The sequence below is a fragment of the Panulirus ornatus genome, chromosome 2 (genome assembly GCF_036320965.1).
Source record: "Panulirus ornatus isolate Po-2019 chromosome 2, ASM3632096v1, whole genome shotgun sequence".
Classification (NCBI taxonomy): Eukaryota; Metazoa; Arthropoda; class Malacostraca; order Decapoda; family Palinuridae; genus Panulirus; species Panulirus ornatus.
The window spans coordinates 26,728,041-26,741,044 of record NC_092225.1 but is presented as its reverse complement, the minus strand read 5'-3'; the positions used below and the strand labels follow the sequence as shown (position 1 = coordinate 26,741,044).

General features: G+C 36.8%; 1 protein-coding gene across 1 annotated transcript in view; it reads right to left on the bottom strand.

Moving 5' to 3' along the window:
• LOC139754777 (serine/threonine-protein kinase Kist-like) overlaps window positions 1-8,190 on the bottom strand; it is a 33,828-nt gene extending 25,638 nt beyond the window's left edge. The window contains exons 1-2 of the mRNA XM_071672561.1: window positions 7,702-8,190; window positions 5,138-5,264 (exon numbers count right to left, since the gene is read on the bottom strand). Of these exons, the coding sequence (XP_071528662.1) occupies window positions 5,138-5,264; window positions 7,702-8,185 (611 nt within the window). The 5' untranslated portion in view covers window positions 8,186-8,190. The remainder of the gene's footprint in view (window positions 1-5,137; window positions 5,265-7,701) is intronic.
• Window positions 8,191-13,004: the final 4,814 nt, after the last annotated feature.

Below are 13,004 nucleotides of genomic sequence, written 5' to 3'. Positions count from 1 at the left end.
TAATTAGCATATTGATATATATATATAATTAATCTTAACTATGAATTTAGTACTAATGTGTTAAGAATGACAGTTTGAGTGATATCTTAATAAAGCAAGGATTATATACGAGTTGTGAGTGTTTCAAAATTGAGGGAAGTTTAAAAATCTGGGGCAAGAATTTATCAAGGATTTCTGGGTGATTTTAGGGTGAAAATGAGATTTCCGGTGAAAATTTTCAGCCTAAATGATGCTTATGAACATTACTCGGAACGAAAATATGTTGGCAAAGCTTCAAAATTCGAGTAAGTTAGCGAGCGTGCAATTAAGATGTGAGTGAATTGAGTAAATTAATTTTAACATGATTGTAAGGTGTTTGTTCGATCAAGTCGTTGTGACTGATGATGTTGAAATAAAAAGACGTGTAGAGAGCATACAGAGGTTTTTTAAATTTTTGCAATGAAAATATGAGGAGAGATATTACCAAGGCTTGGATATTTTCGGATGGTTTTAGGGAAAAAAAGGAACTTTGGCTGGAAAATGTTAGTAAGATTTTTAGTCGCTGAATAAGCTGTGGTGAAAACAAGAATCAGAGTGAATTTATTTAACATTGAATTCTTAGTGTTAACAAGCAATGAATGTACCGAAAAGCTTATATGATACTTTTGCTTAGGGCTTGTATTCAGCATGATAAATGGTTGGCACTAATGAGTTTTTCTAAAGGAAACAATGTATTTTGAAAAAAATCCAAAAAATTGAAGGTATTTTTATCAACAAACTGTTTTGTTTTTAAAATTAAATAGAAAACAATATTCAAATTTATATTAAATAATCATGAAAATTACAAATCTCTGAGCAAATACATACCCAGGAAATTCTGATTGCAAAAAAGAGATTTTAACTTGAAATTTAATCTTAACACTTGAATAGAATTGTGTAAAAACCTAAAATGATATTATATAATACAATTTGATATAATTTAAATTAATATTAATATATATAAGAGTTTTTAAAGAAATGCATTTTTGAATGAAAATCCTAACACATTAAGGTAATAATTCCAGTATTTTTATAAAAAACTGTAGTTGTAAAATTGAGTAAATATTCAAGCCTTGATTTTTTGATTAATATGGAAAAATAGATTTTCAATATTAGTCACGATAACTTACCCTGAATAGATTGCAACAAAAGATCAGAAATTATTTAACATGTAAATATTCTAACAGCTTAAATGAATGTCGTAAAGATGACTTAATGATACTTTTGCACTAGACTTGTATTCAGCATGAAAAATGCTTATCATAATGAGTTTTTAAAGGAAATCTATTTTTCTGAGAAAAATGCCAAAAATTGAAGGGTATTTTTTAGCTCAAAAAACTGTTTGTTTTAAAATTGAAAAGTAACATATTCAAACACTTCTATATTTGAAATAATCATGGAAAATATATCATAATGCTCTTAGTCACCGATACATACCCAGTAAATACGATGCAAAGGATAAGAAATTATTTAACATTGAAATCATCTAACAGCTTAAATGAATGTCATAAAGATGACTAAATGATATTTTAACACCAGATTTGTATTCAGCATGAAAAATACTTATTATAAAGAGTTTTTAAAGGAAATCTATTTTTCTGAGAAAAATGCCAAAAATTGAAGGTAATAGTTCAGGGTATTTTTTAGCTCAAAAAACTTTTTCTTTTAAAATTGAATGATAACATATTCAAACACTTCCATATTTGAAATAATCATGGAAAATACATTATAATGCTCTTAGTCACCGATACATACCCAATAAATACGATGCAAAGGATCAGAAATTATTTAACAGTGAAAATATCTAACAGCTTAAATGAATGTCATAAAGATGACTAAATGATATTTTAGCACCAGAATTGTATTCAGCATGGAAAATATTTATTATAATGACTTTTTAAAGGAAAGCTATTTTCTTGAGAAAAATGCCAAAAATAGAAGGGTATTTTTTAGCTCAAAAAACTTTTTGTTTTAAAATTGAAAGGTAACATATTTACACACTTCTATATTTGACATAATCATGGAAAATATATCATAATGCTCTTAGTCACCGATACATACCCAGTACATGCGATGCAAACGATCAGAAACTATTTTACACTGAATTCATTTAACAGCTTAAATGAATGTCGTAAAGATGACTAAATGATATTTTAGCTCCAGATTTGCATTCAGCTTGAAAAATACTTATTATAAAGAGTTTTTAAAGGAAATCTATTTTTCTGAGAAAAATGTCAAAAACTGATATATAATATTCTTTGAAATTCTTCAGCTTTACTGAACAGTGTCTTCTTTAAGCAGAGGGACCTGTCAACTAGAAGACAAAACAAATATTATATATTCCCTTTTCCTTTTTATTTCTGACATGGCTGCTATCATCACCTCATAGCTTTTCTCCTTCACTCCAAATACAAATTTTGTTGACAACTGTTGGACCTTCCCGAGGAAAATTTAGTTCCTTATAGATGGGCTTAGCAACTTGTAATACACACTCTAAGTTGGCTTAAAATACATGCTGTAAATATTTTTCTGAACACGCAACAAAAGTTTAGGGCACACTTACAGTACCAAACATAAAAACCTGTTGGTCAAAGACCCAACACATAACAGGCCCTATTGCTCAAACAGATAACCTCAGGGATACCAGGTCTACCTTTGATTTCAAATTCCGCTGAGTTACATCCTTTATAATCACTTACGAAAGTATCATGAAAAATAATGAATGCATCAACTTGGTCTTAACTGACACTAAGGTAACTTTATGAATTTGCTGTTTTTAAGTCTTTACAATATCATTATCCAGGATTTCCTCCACGTTTTCTCCTGTTTCACATATTAGGCACAGAGCTGATCCCACATCATAGGATCTGAAGTATCCCATATCACATGAATAGGAAATACAAGCATAAGAGATTCACTTGGATATTCCCTAGGACACCAAGATTAAGGTTTTCCAACCCTTACTTTATGTTATGGGGAAACACCAATCTTTCCCACCAATCACTATCCATCCAACCATGATGGTGCCAGCTCACATGTTTTGGGACTGCCTATGGCCAATCAGAGACTGCAGCAAAGGTGATGTCATCACCCTACTTACTCCTGACAGCTCAAATTCATAGATCAAAAATGTCTTCCCAAAAGTGGTCACAGCTGGGGGAAAAAAGGGAGGGGGATGGCTCAGCAGGGTAAAAATTAAATGAAGAAAAAAAAAGATAGTCACAAAACACCTATTTGGAAAGAGAATGCTTTTCAAATTGCAAAACCAACATTTCCCTCCTCTGTGGCCTGTCTTGTGAATACGAGAGCATACCTGCATGAAGAGGAAAGGTGTACTGAAAAACTTTCACAAAAAAAGATTAAAAACAAAAGTGAAATATATCCTTTCAGTAGTGATTTGGAAACACTCTAGACTCTATCCTTCCTATTACCAGAGATCCAAAATGTCAAAGATTGGGCAACCATCTGACAAAGGTCATAGATCAATGTCAAAGGTCATTATTCTTGAATAAAAAAAAATCTGAGGAAGGATAAGGGAAAGGCCACCTTTTGCATACCTTATGATCTAGCATAACGCCCAGGATGAGCTAATAAAATGATCTTAATCCCCAAAGGGACACTCCTCACTGAAAGGGGTTCCAAAGTTCCAGGCTGCACAAACAGATAATTAAATTCATATAAATTCCCCTTAATAATCTCCAGTGAAGTCCAAAAGGAATCTATGAGGTTTACTTGGACTTAAGCATGGTTCTCTCTTAATGAAGGCTTTCAAAAGTGGGTGAAAACTGGATATTTCTAAAATTACTGGTTGATTACTAAGCTAAAAATCTACGGTTTGGGGAGTATCATAAACAGTAAAAGGTTGCCATCAACTAGAACATTCTTGCACCTGAACATAATGTGCAATTCACTAACCCTCCTCCCATATCCCAAGGGTATAATGTATAAAGTTTTCATATAAAACTTGAGGAACTAAACTAACACAATGCTGATAATTTATCAAAAGGTCTAGGACTTCTGAAAGCTCTAAGTGGCTACAGTGAAGAAACAAGTTTCCACAAAATGAAACAACCAGTTTCCACAGAAGGAAAGTCCAAAGAAGTTTACCCCAAAGAAAGTCTTTAAGATGAATACCAAAACCATGAGAAAGGGGGTTACTGAAGGGCACTCTTATAAGAAGCAATATTGCAAATGGCCTTATTCCAAAATATTCCAAATAAAAGGCTTCAATCATGTTCAGGACATCTGTGTTTTCATGGAAGAAATGAAAGGCTTTCTAGGCCAGGTGGAAAATATTTGAATAAATGGGCAAATGCTATGTAAAAGGCAGATATTCTCTAAACCTTCACTTGTTGCTCTATCTACCTATATCTCTAATACCTGTTCCCTCTAGGAACTCTCTTAAGGGGGTAGCTATGGCAAGGGAGTCTCCATAACTAGTGAACTTTAAAGCCACTTTGCAACCTTTAAGTGTCTCACTTGATATACTTCACTAAACATAAAAAAGTTTTTTTTTTTTTTTTTGCCGCTGTCTCCCACGTTTGCGAGATATATAGCTACAATATTTATGCTAGGTGATGTGAAGAAATGTAAAAGCAATGGTTGAAACTAACTGTGCTATTCAAAAACAGCAAAAAATTCAGTTTCAACATAATACCAAAAATAAGACTCATACATCTTCCCACACTCCCTCTTCTCCAAGTAATGATTAATCCACCAAATACCTTTCTGAATGTTTAGAGAGAAAACAAAATGAAAATTCAGCAATAACAGTGACTCAACTCCCATGCATGAAAATGCACATTACTATATACCTCAGCCACAAGTTTTGTGATCCTAGTTAAGAAGTAGAGGAAGTATTAGCTTTCACTGTCAATTCAATATGCCCACTTTCCAAGGAAACAAAAAGATACAGAGCAGTAAGATTCAATGGATCTAGAATAAATTATCAGAAAAGTGCCTAATTCATCTACAGCATTTCACACAGTTCATAAACAATACCATTAATAGTGTTATTATCTAATATTTTGTATACTGCATGCATATTCAAGTATCAGATATACTTATGTTAACCAAAATTTTTAATACATTAAGTTATCACTTCAGTCCATGTTCATACCTGCCAATTGCAATGCCTCTCCGGACTTTGTATACACCAAATGGAGCCACCAACTGAAGTCCTTCTTGCAGTTCCTGAAACCACTGCTCCCTTGACATATTCATCTTCCAAACATCCTCATACAGTTCTGCAAAACAAAATCATTATATACCTTAACCTCAACCACAAACTTATACCTTAACCTCAACCACAAACTGAGATCAGCTAATATTCATAATAAGAAATAACTAGGATTTGGGTTCACGGAGACCCATAGAGATTGACACTTTTTTTGGTCACAATTTTTTCCATTTATTGATCTACAGTGGGTTCTATTAGTTCTTGCTCTTTTGTGGGATGTACTAAAGATGAACTTGAGAACCAATCTGCTGGAAATTCCTCAGACTTAGACAGTGGAAGACAGGAGGGCAACGATTATGTTAAGAAGTATCTTGAACTTACTTTTATACAGTACTTGGGGTAGAAAATGTGGCAATTAAAGTATTCTATGTGTGAAAAAATAATAACATAACTACACCTCTGCCAATGTCTTCCCATACATGCCAACCACTCAATCTCCTCCCACTTAAATGTATTGTGAAAGGTGTAATATTTCTACATATATTCATGTAATTCAGCAGTAAAGATCAGCCTATGTATCAAATACAAGTATATATGAAACAAACACAGAGTTTTCAGTAAAAAGAAAGAAAAAATCCTTTCATATCCACCACACACTTCGCAGCCAACATCCCTTGCACTGAATTTTTGTGTAAATGGTTTGATATTTCTAAATTTACGTTATTTACAACCAACACTTTGCTTGTGTATGATTAAAAGTACAGCAAGAAGCAAATCAACAGAAAGAGAGAAGTGTCCAAACCATCTCTTCCTATATTATTAGGAGCTGTTAAGCACATTGCTCACACCCTTTTATGGAGGCACACTCAGCACAAGACTAAGCCATCATAAAGGCAATACAGCAATAAAACTTTTGTGAAAGTACAGATTTTGTAAAAAAAAAAAAAAGCAAAACATACAGAGTGAAAGAAAGTGTTCTAAATTGTGCTGTGGTTATGGGGGGGGGGGGGGGGATGACTGGAAAATATGAGGGAATTCAAATATCTGGGAACTATCTTGGATAAAAACGGAGATTTGGATGGAGAAATAAGGGAGAGAGCAGTGCAGGGTAGGAGAGCCATTGGGTCCGCTAAAAGAATAATGAAGGGTAGAGGTGTAAGTATGGAAGTGAAGAGAGGATTAAAGGAGAGCATAGTCCTCCTAAACCTGACCTATGCAGCCAAAACATGGAATGAGGCACAGAGGTCAAGAATCCATGTTGTGGAAATGAACTATTTGATAAGAGCATGTGGCATGACTAGATGGAATGAATAAAGAAATGAAAGGGTGTATGAGAGATGTGGGATGGCAAGGAACATGAAGGGAATGAATTGTGGAGTGGCAGAATGGGTGAAACATAATACTTTGAGGTGGCTTAGGCATGTGGAAAGAATGCAAGACTGGGAGTTTACAAGGAAAGCATATGATGGTACAATTAAAGGGGTTGATGTGAGTGGAAGACGCCTTGTGATATGGGCAAATAAGGTGGAGAAATACCGTAGGGAGAATAACAGAGGGAGAATGTGTGGAATGGTGTATGTGAGGTAAACAGTGAAAGTCTGCAAAACTCACAGTTTGGCAAAAAAATGAAATAAACCACCAGGTCCTGTGCATATGACAAATAATACTCGTGATCAGCTACAGGAATGATCTTGTGCAGTATACTTAACATCCTCACATATCTTTCCCTCTTGTTCGTAGCTTTTACTAGCAATTTTGTCTATGATGAAATACAAAAGTTTGAGATAGTATGTGAATACCTAGTACATAAACAACCTTCCTTTGTCAACTGTGGTCTCCATATATAGCTTCCTGTAAGGAATAATGTCAATACATGTGCAGTTGTTTTCAGCAAAGCTCCTCTCTCCTCCACTCAATACCCTCCCATCCCAATACAGAGGATAATATACTACTTTCATGGACCAGGAACATAACACATTAAAAAAATGGGGGGAGGAGAACTCCGAAATGGTAATTTTTGATGTGTTATGCATTTTACAAGTAGAAAAGAAATATTTTAAAAGCTGTACACAATGATTTGTGCGAATTCTGTTCTACAATAAGAGACAATAGTACCAAGGGAAATTATCAGGATAATAATGGGGTTAATGAACCCACGGCCATTGCTCACCTCGTCATAAGTGACATACGGCATATATCAATCCTGATGTTTTCTATATTCTTCCTAATGCAGACAAAATCAATAAACCCAGAAATGATGTGGCACTAGGACATATATCGGCAACAGCGTGTGAAGCACATATCAGTGTATTACTAAAGTTCAAATGAAGTTCTACCACTCTTATCCTATTCAATTATATTCTAAAGCAATTCCATGGCCTACGTTGGCTGAAATTAATAATTCAAAATTGTAGCACTGTGTCAGAGGCAATACTTAGATTCTATGCAGGAAATGGAAGGAATAAGTCTTGAATGGACGAATCTTGCTTTCTAAGTATACATACCAATGGATGAGCAAGGCAGCCAAACACTGTGGGCGTAGAACGTAGCGTCACAAACGTCACTCGGTGGTGGTAAATAAAACGTTGCCACCAGCAGCCAAACACTGTGGGCGTAGAACGTAGCGTCACAAACGTCACTCGGTGGTGGTAAACAAAACGTTACCACCACCAGCCAGACACTGTGGGCGTAGAACGTAGCGTCACAAACGTCACTCGGTGGTGGTAAACAATACGTTGCCACCAGCAGCCAAACACTGTCGGCGCAGAACGTAGCGTCACAAACGTCACTCGGTGGTGGTAAACAAAACGTTGCCACGAGCAGCCTCGTGACGCTTTGTTTACAAACACCGTCGCTCAACCCATCCCCCTCTACCACACAGAAGGTACACTCCCGCTGGTTCTCAACGACGGTTTGATATTTTTGTTTAGAGGAGTAACAATGGGATGGCGCTACTATCGTATCTTGACGTCCATGTATCGTCTGCATTTTTTTTATGCTTGCTTACTTTCACAGCATTAAGTTGCTATGGTATTTAGATGAGGGTATGAAGAAATTTGTTCTTAATGCTCGCAAAATGTGAAAGTGACTGTAACGGACTTATGAGAAATCTAACAGATTTGTGCAACCTGAAAATTTTGATTCCATCCCTTCCGCACCAAGGATCGCACTTCCTTGCGCAAAATCAAATAAAGTTTAATCAAATAAGGCACATGCTTGACTTTAGCACAACACTATTATCTTTTGGCAATCACCAAAACGATAAAGGACCATGTGACTGGAAAGTACACATACAGATGTGTGTGTAAATACTACTATATAGTACTGAAGGAAAATGTAAGGTATAAGAGTCAATTCTATTCATCAATATTCTTAAGCAATTGAGCTTTATTTCAATTAACACAAATTAAGTGGTATTTAATGGCACTTTCTGATACGATTAACATACCCCCCTCCCACAACCTATGACTCACGACCACTATCTTGCTTTCATGTATAGTGCAATAAAACCAGTGTCCCATTTCAATGATTTGCTTCCCTGTTGCTTAGTATGTCTTGGTTCAGCCTGTTTCCCCTGTATAAAAGTAATACCATTACAATCCAATTCAACTGTTTCCTTTGCATGCTTCACACCTTTAAGCACATTTAGGCCCAGTATACTCAATGGGTCTTTCACTCTATCCTTCCATCACCTCTTTGATTTTCCTCATTTTCCTTGTTCTCTCCATTTTCAGTGTGAATACCCGCTTTATCAATCTCTACCCCTCTCCACCTGTCAACTATTTCAGCACACTCTTCACAGCTCTCCCATACATACTCCTGTTATTTCCACATCTCTCTCTTTTCCCGTCATTTCTAATTCTATCAATCCTCCTCACGCCAAACAGTTTTCAAACGTTTCCCTTTTAAAACATCCATCCTCTTCTGTATTTTCTTTTATCTGGGGACCCATTCCTCGCATCCGTACAACACAACTGAGACTACTATACCATAAAAAATATCCATATTTGCCTTCACCATGAGTGACCTCTCTTTCCACAAACTTGTTAATGTGCTCAAGACCTTAAGCCATCTCTCTGTAGCCTACTTCCAGTCCACACACTCCATAATGTGCTCAAGACCTTGGCCACCTCTCTGTTGCCTACTTCAAGGTTCTCACCATTCGATTAACAAATAACCTATCTCAACAGCTAAACATAATAAACTTACTTTTTTCACATTTACTCTCAACTTTGTCTCTTTAAACACTCTCCAAGCTCTTCTCGTCGTTTTCATAACCTGCCTCAACTCCATTGTAACAAACAAAACAAAAATTGATTCACCTCTCAATCCCCTAATTCCTGACAGACTGCTGAGACAGCATGGCTAGTTGAGGCCCTAATCAAGGCTATCCCATTAATCCATTTTATCGACCAACCCCTAGGGGTGGATGTACAGCTGGATTGACTGTGGACCAACTGTCACAACCAGGATTTGAACTTATGCATTTGACACTGGATGGCCCGTAAATGCATCACAGTCAGGAACACTGACCATTACAGCATGGGAGTCCATACATATATCTATATCTATCTATCTATCTATCTATATATATATATATATATATATATATATATATATATATATATATATATATATATATATATATATTTTTTTTTTTTATACTTTGCCGCTGTCTCCTGCGTTTGCGAGGTAGCGCAAGGAAACAGACAAAAGAAATGGCCCAACCCCCCCCCATACACATGTATATACATACGTCCACACACGCAAATATACATACCTACACAGCTTTCCATGGTTTACCCCAGACGCTTCACATGCCTTGATTCAATCCACTGACAGCACGTCAACCCCGGTATACCACATCGCTCCAATTCACTCTATTCCTTGCCCTCCTTTCACCCTCCTGCATGTTCAGGCCCCGATCACACAAAATCTTTTTCACTCCATCTTTCCACCTCCAATTTGGTCTCCCTCTTCTCCTCGTTCCCTCCACCTCCGACACATATATCCTCTTGGTCAATCTTTCCTCACTCATTCTCTCCATGTGCCCAAACCACTTCAAAACACCCTCTTCTGCTCTCTCAACCACGCTCTTTTTATTTCCACACATCTCTCTTACCCTTACGTTACTCACTCGATCAAACCACCTCACACCACACATTGTCCTCAAACATCTCACTTCCAGCACATCCATCCTCCTGCGCACAACTCTATCCATAGCCCACGCCTCGCAACCATACAACATTGTTGGAACCACTATTCCTTCAAACATACCCATTTTCACTTTCCGAGATAATGTTCTCGACTTCCACACATTCTTCAAGGCCCCCAGAATTTTCGCCCCCTCCCCCACCCTATGATCCACTTCCGCTTCCATGGTTCCATCCGCTGACAGATCCACTCCCAGATATCTAAAACACTTCACTTCCTCCAGTTTTTCTCCATTCAAACTCACCTCCCAATTGACTTGACCCTCAACCCTACTGTACCTAATAACCTTGCTCTTATTCACATTTACTCTTAACTTTCTTCTTCCACACACTTTACCAAACTCAGTCACCAGCTTCTGCAGTTTCTCACATGAATCAGCCACCAGCGCTGTATCATCAGCGAACAACAACTGACTCACTTCCCAAGCTCTCTCATCCCCAACAGACTTCATACTTGCCCCTCTTTTCAAAACTCTTGCATTTACCTCCCTAACAACCCCATCCATAAACAAATTAAACAACCATGGAGACATCACACACCCCTGCCGCAAACCTACATTCACTGAGAACCAATCACTTTCCTCTCTTCCTACACGTACACATGCCTTACATCCTCGATAAAAACTTTTCACTGCTTCTAACAACTTTCCTCCCACACCATATATTCTTAATACCTTCCACAGAGCATCTCTATCAACTCTTATCATATGCCTTCTCCAGATCCATAAATGCTACATACAAATCCATTTGCTTTTCTAAGTATTTCTCACATACATTCTTCAAAGCAAACACCTGATCCACACATCCTCTACCACTTATATACTTCCTGCCCCAGGAGTCTATCTTTATGAATTCGCATAAGGCTCAGGAAGCCAACCACATTAAGTGGGTGAGACCAAAAGTGTGGTAATACTGTGCATGTCCATTTGTGGGGATATTGTGAGTCAGCTGAGCAGTGTACTATTTTAATTGTGGTAGAATGCATCATGGGCATGAAGATGAATTCAATCAGTGTTCATAGTAGTGTAGAGCCTGGTAATATTCAGAGCATAGATAGGAAAGTGTGACTCAAGTTTGTCTGAGGAGTGAGGTTTCAGATGGATATATGTTTAGTAGGATGGCATTTCACTTGGGAGGAAAATTGCTTAGTATTTGCTGGGACATTTCATTGGCTGTGTTTTCTGGCAGTATTGTGTTTGGTGGTGGGGTAGGGGAGATCTGGAGAGTTTGCTAAAGTGTGAGGCAAAAGTAGGTATTTCACTTATACTTGGATGTCGGTGTTGGTTATTGAGTGGTTTGTGTGGGAGGAGTCTGGAGCCATTGCAAACAACAGATAGCCCAATCTGTTGAAAATTTTTTGCAGGGGACCTTTGTTAATTTGTGCAAGTTCTCAGTATCTGTGATTGCCTGGTAGTCAGTGATTGTTCCGAGTGGTGTCTTCTGTGAAAGGAGCTCTGTTTTGTTTGCCCTTGAGAGAGTGGAAGACTAACCATATGAGGAATACTTCAAATAGGGCAGATGAATTGTTTGTACAGAATGCTGAGGGATTCATTATACATATTCACAATTTCCTGCATTAGTGAGGAAGTATCAAGAACAAGACTGAGCCTTAAGAGGGAAAACCCTCTCTTGGCTCCCTTCTCTCTTCTTTCTTTTGGAAAAGTAAAAGCTAGAGGGGAGGTTTTATAGCCTTCTGCACCCATCCCTTTTAGTCACTTTGTATGACATCCAGGGAATATGTGAAAAGTATTCTTTTTCCCTTATCCTCAGGGATCATGTAAGTATAGTAATAATGAAATATATATATAATCCCTGGGGATTGGAGAGAAATACTTCCCCTGTATTCCCTGCGTTTTGTAGAAGGCAACTAATAGGGGAGGGAGCAGGGAATCCTCCCCTCCCATCTGTCAATTTTCCAAGAGGAAAAGAGAAGGGTGCAAAGTGGGGATATTCCCTCCAAGGCTCAGTCCTCTGTTCTTAACGCTTTCTTGCTAATGCTGGAAATGGCGAATATGAAAAAAATATATAAATCTTTTCTTTCTTTCATACTATTCGCCATTTCCTGCATTAGCAATGCTTTAAGAACAGAGGACTGGGCCTTTGAGGGAATATCCTCACCTCAACACATGTTGCCTCTTTGTTCACTTATCCTGAGAGCATGTGAAGTTGACTTATTCTTGCATGTTCCAAATATAAGAGGGAAATGAAACTATGATTCTTGAAACAAATATTCAGTAAAATTATACACATGTATTTATATGAAGTTTGTGTCCATGATGAAAAATGTTTAACAAAGGAGCAAAGAAAAACAACAGTGAAGGACAGAGAGAGCACTGGAAATACACATCTAAATAAGTTATCCTTCTGATGTCATATATAGTATTTGTTAGAATATATCACTTTGTCATTATGTTATATTCTTATATTCATTATGTATGTTAAATACAAATATGGACCTTTATACCTAAAAAAAGATAAAATGCACCAAAAAATACAAGTGTAACATCAGCATGTTAATACATTCCATACTGACATATACAGTACCTTCATATTTACAAGCGACATCACACATTCATAACCAGTCTTTTCAACAT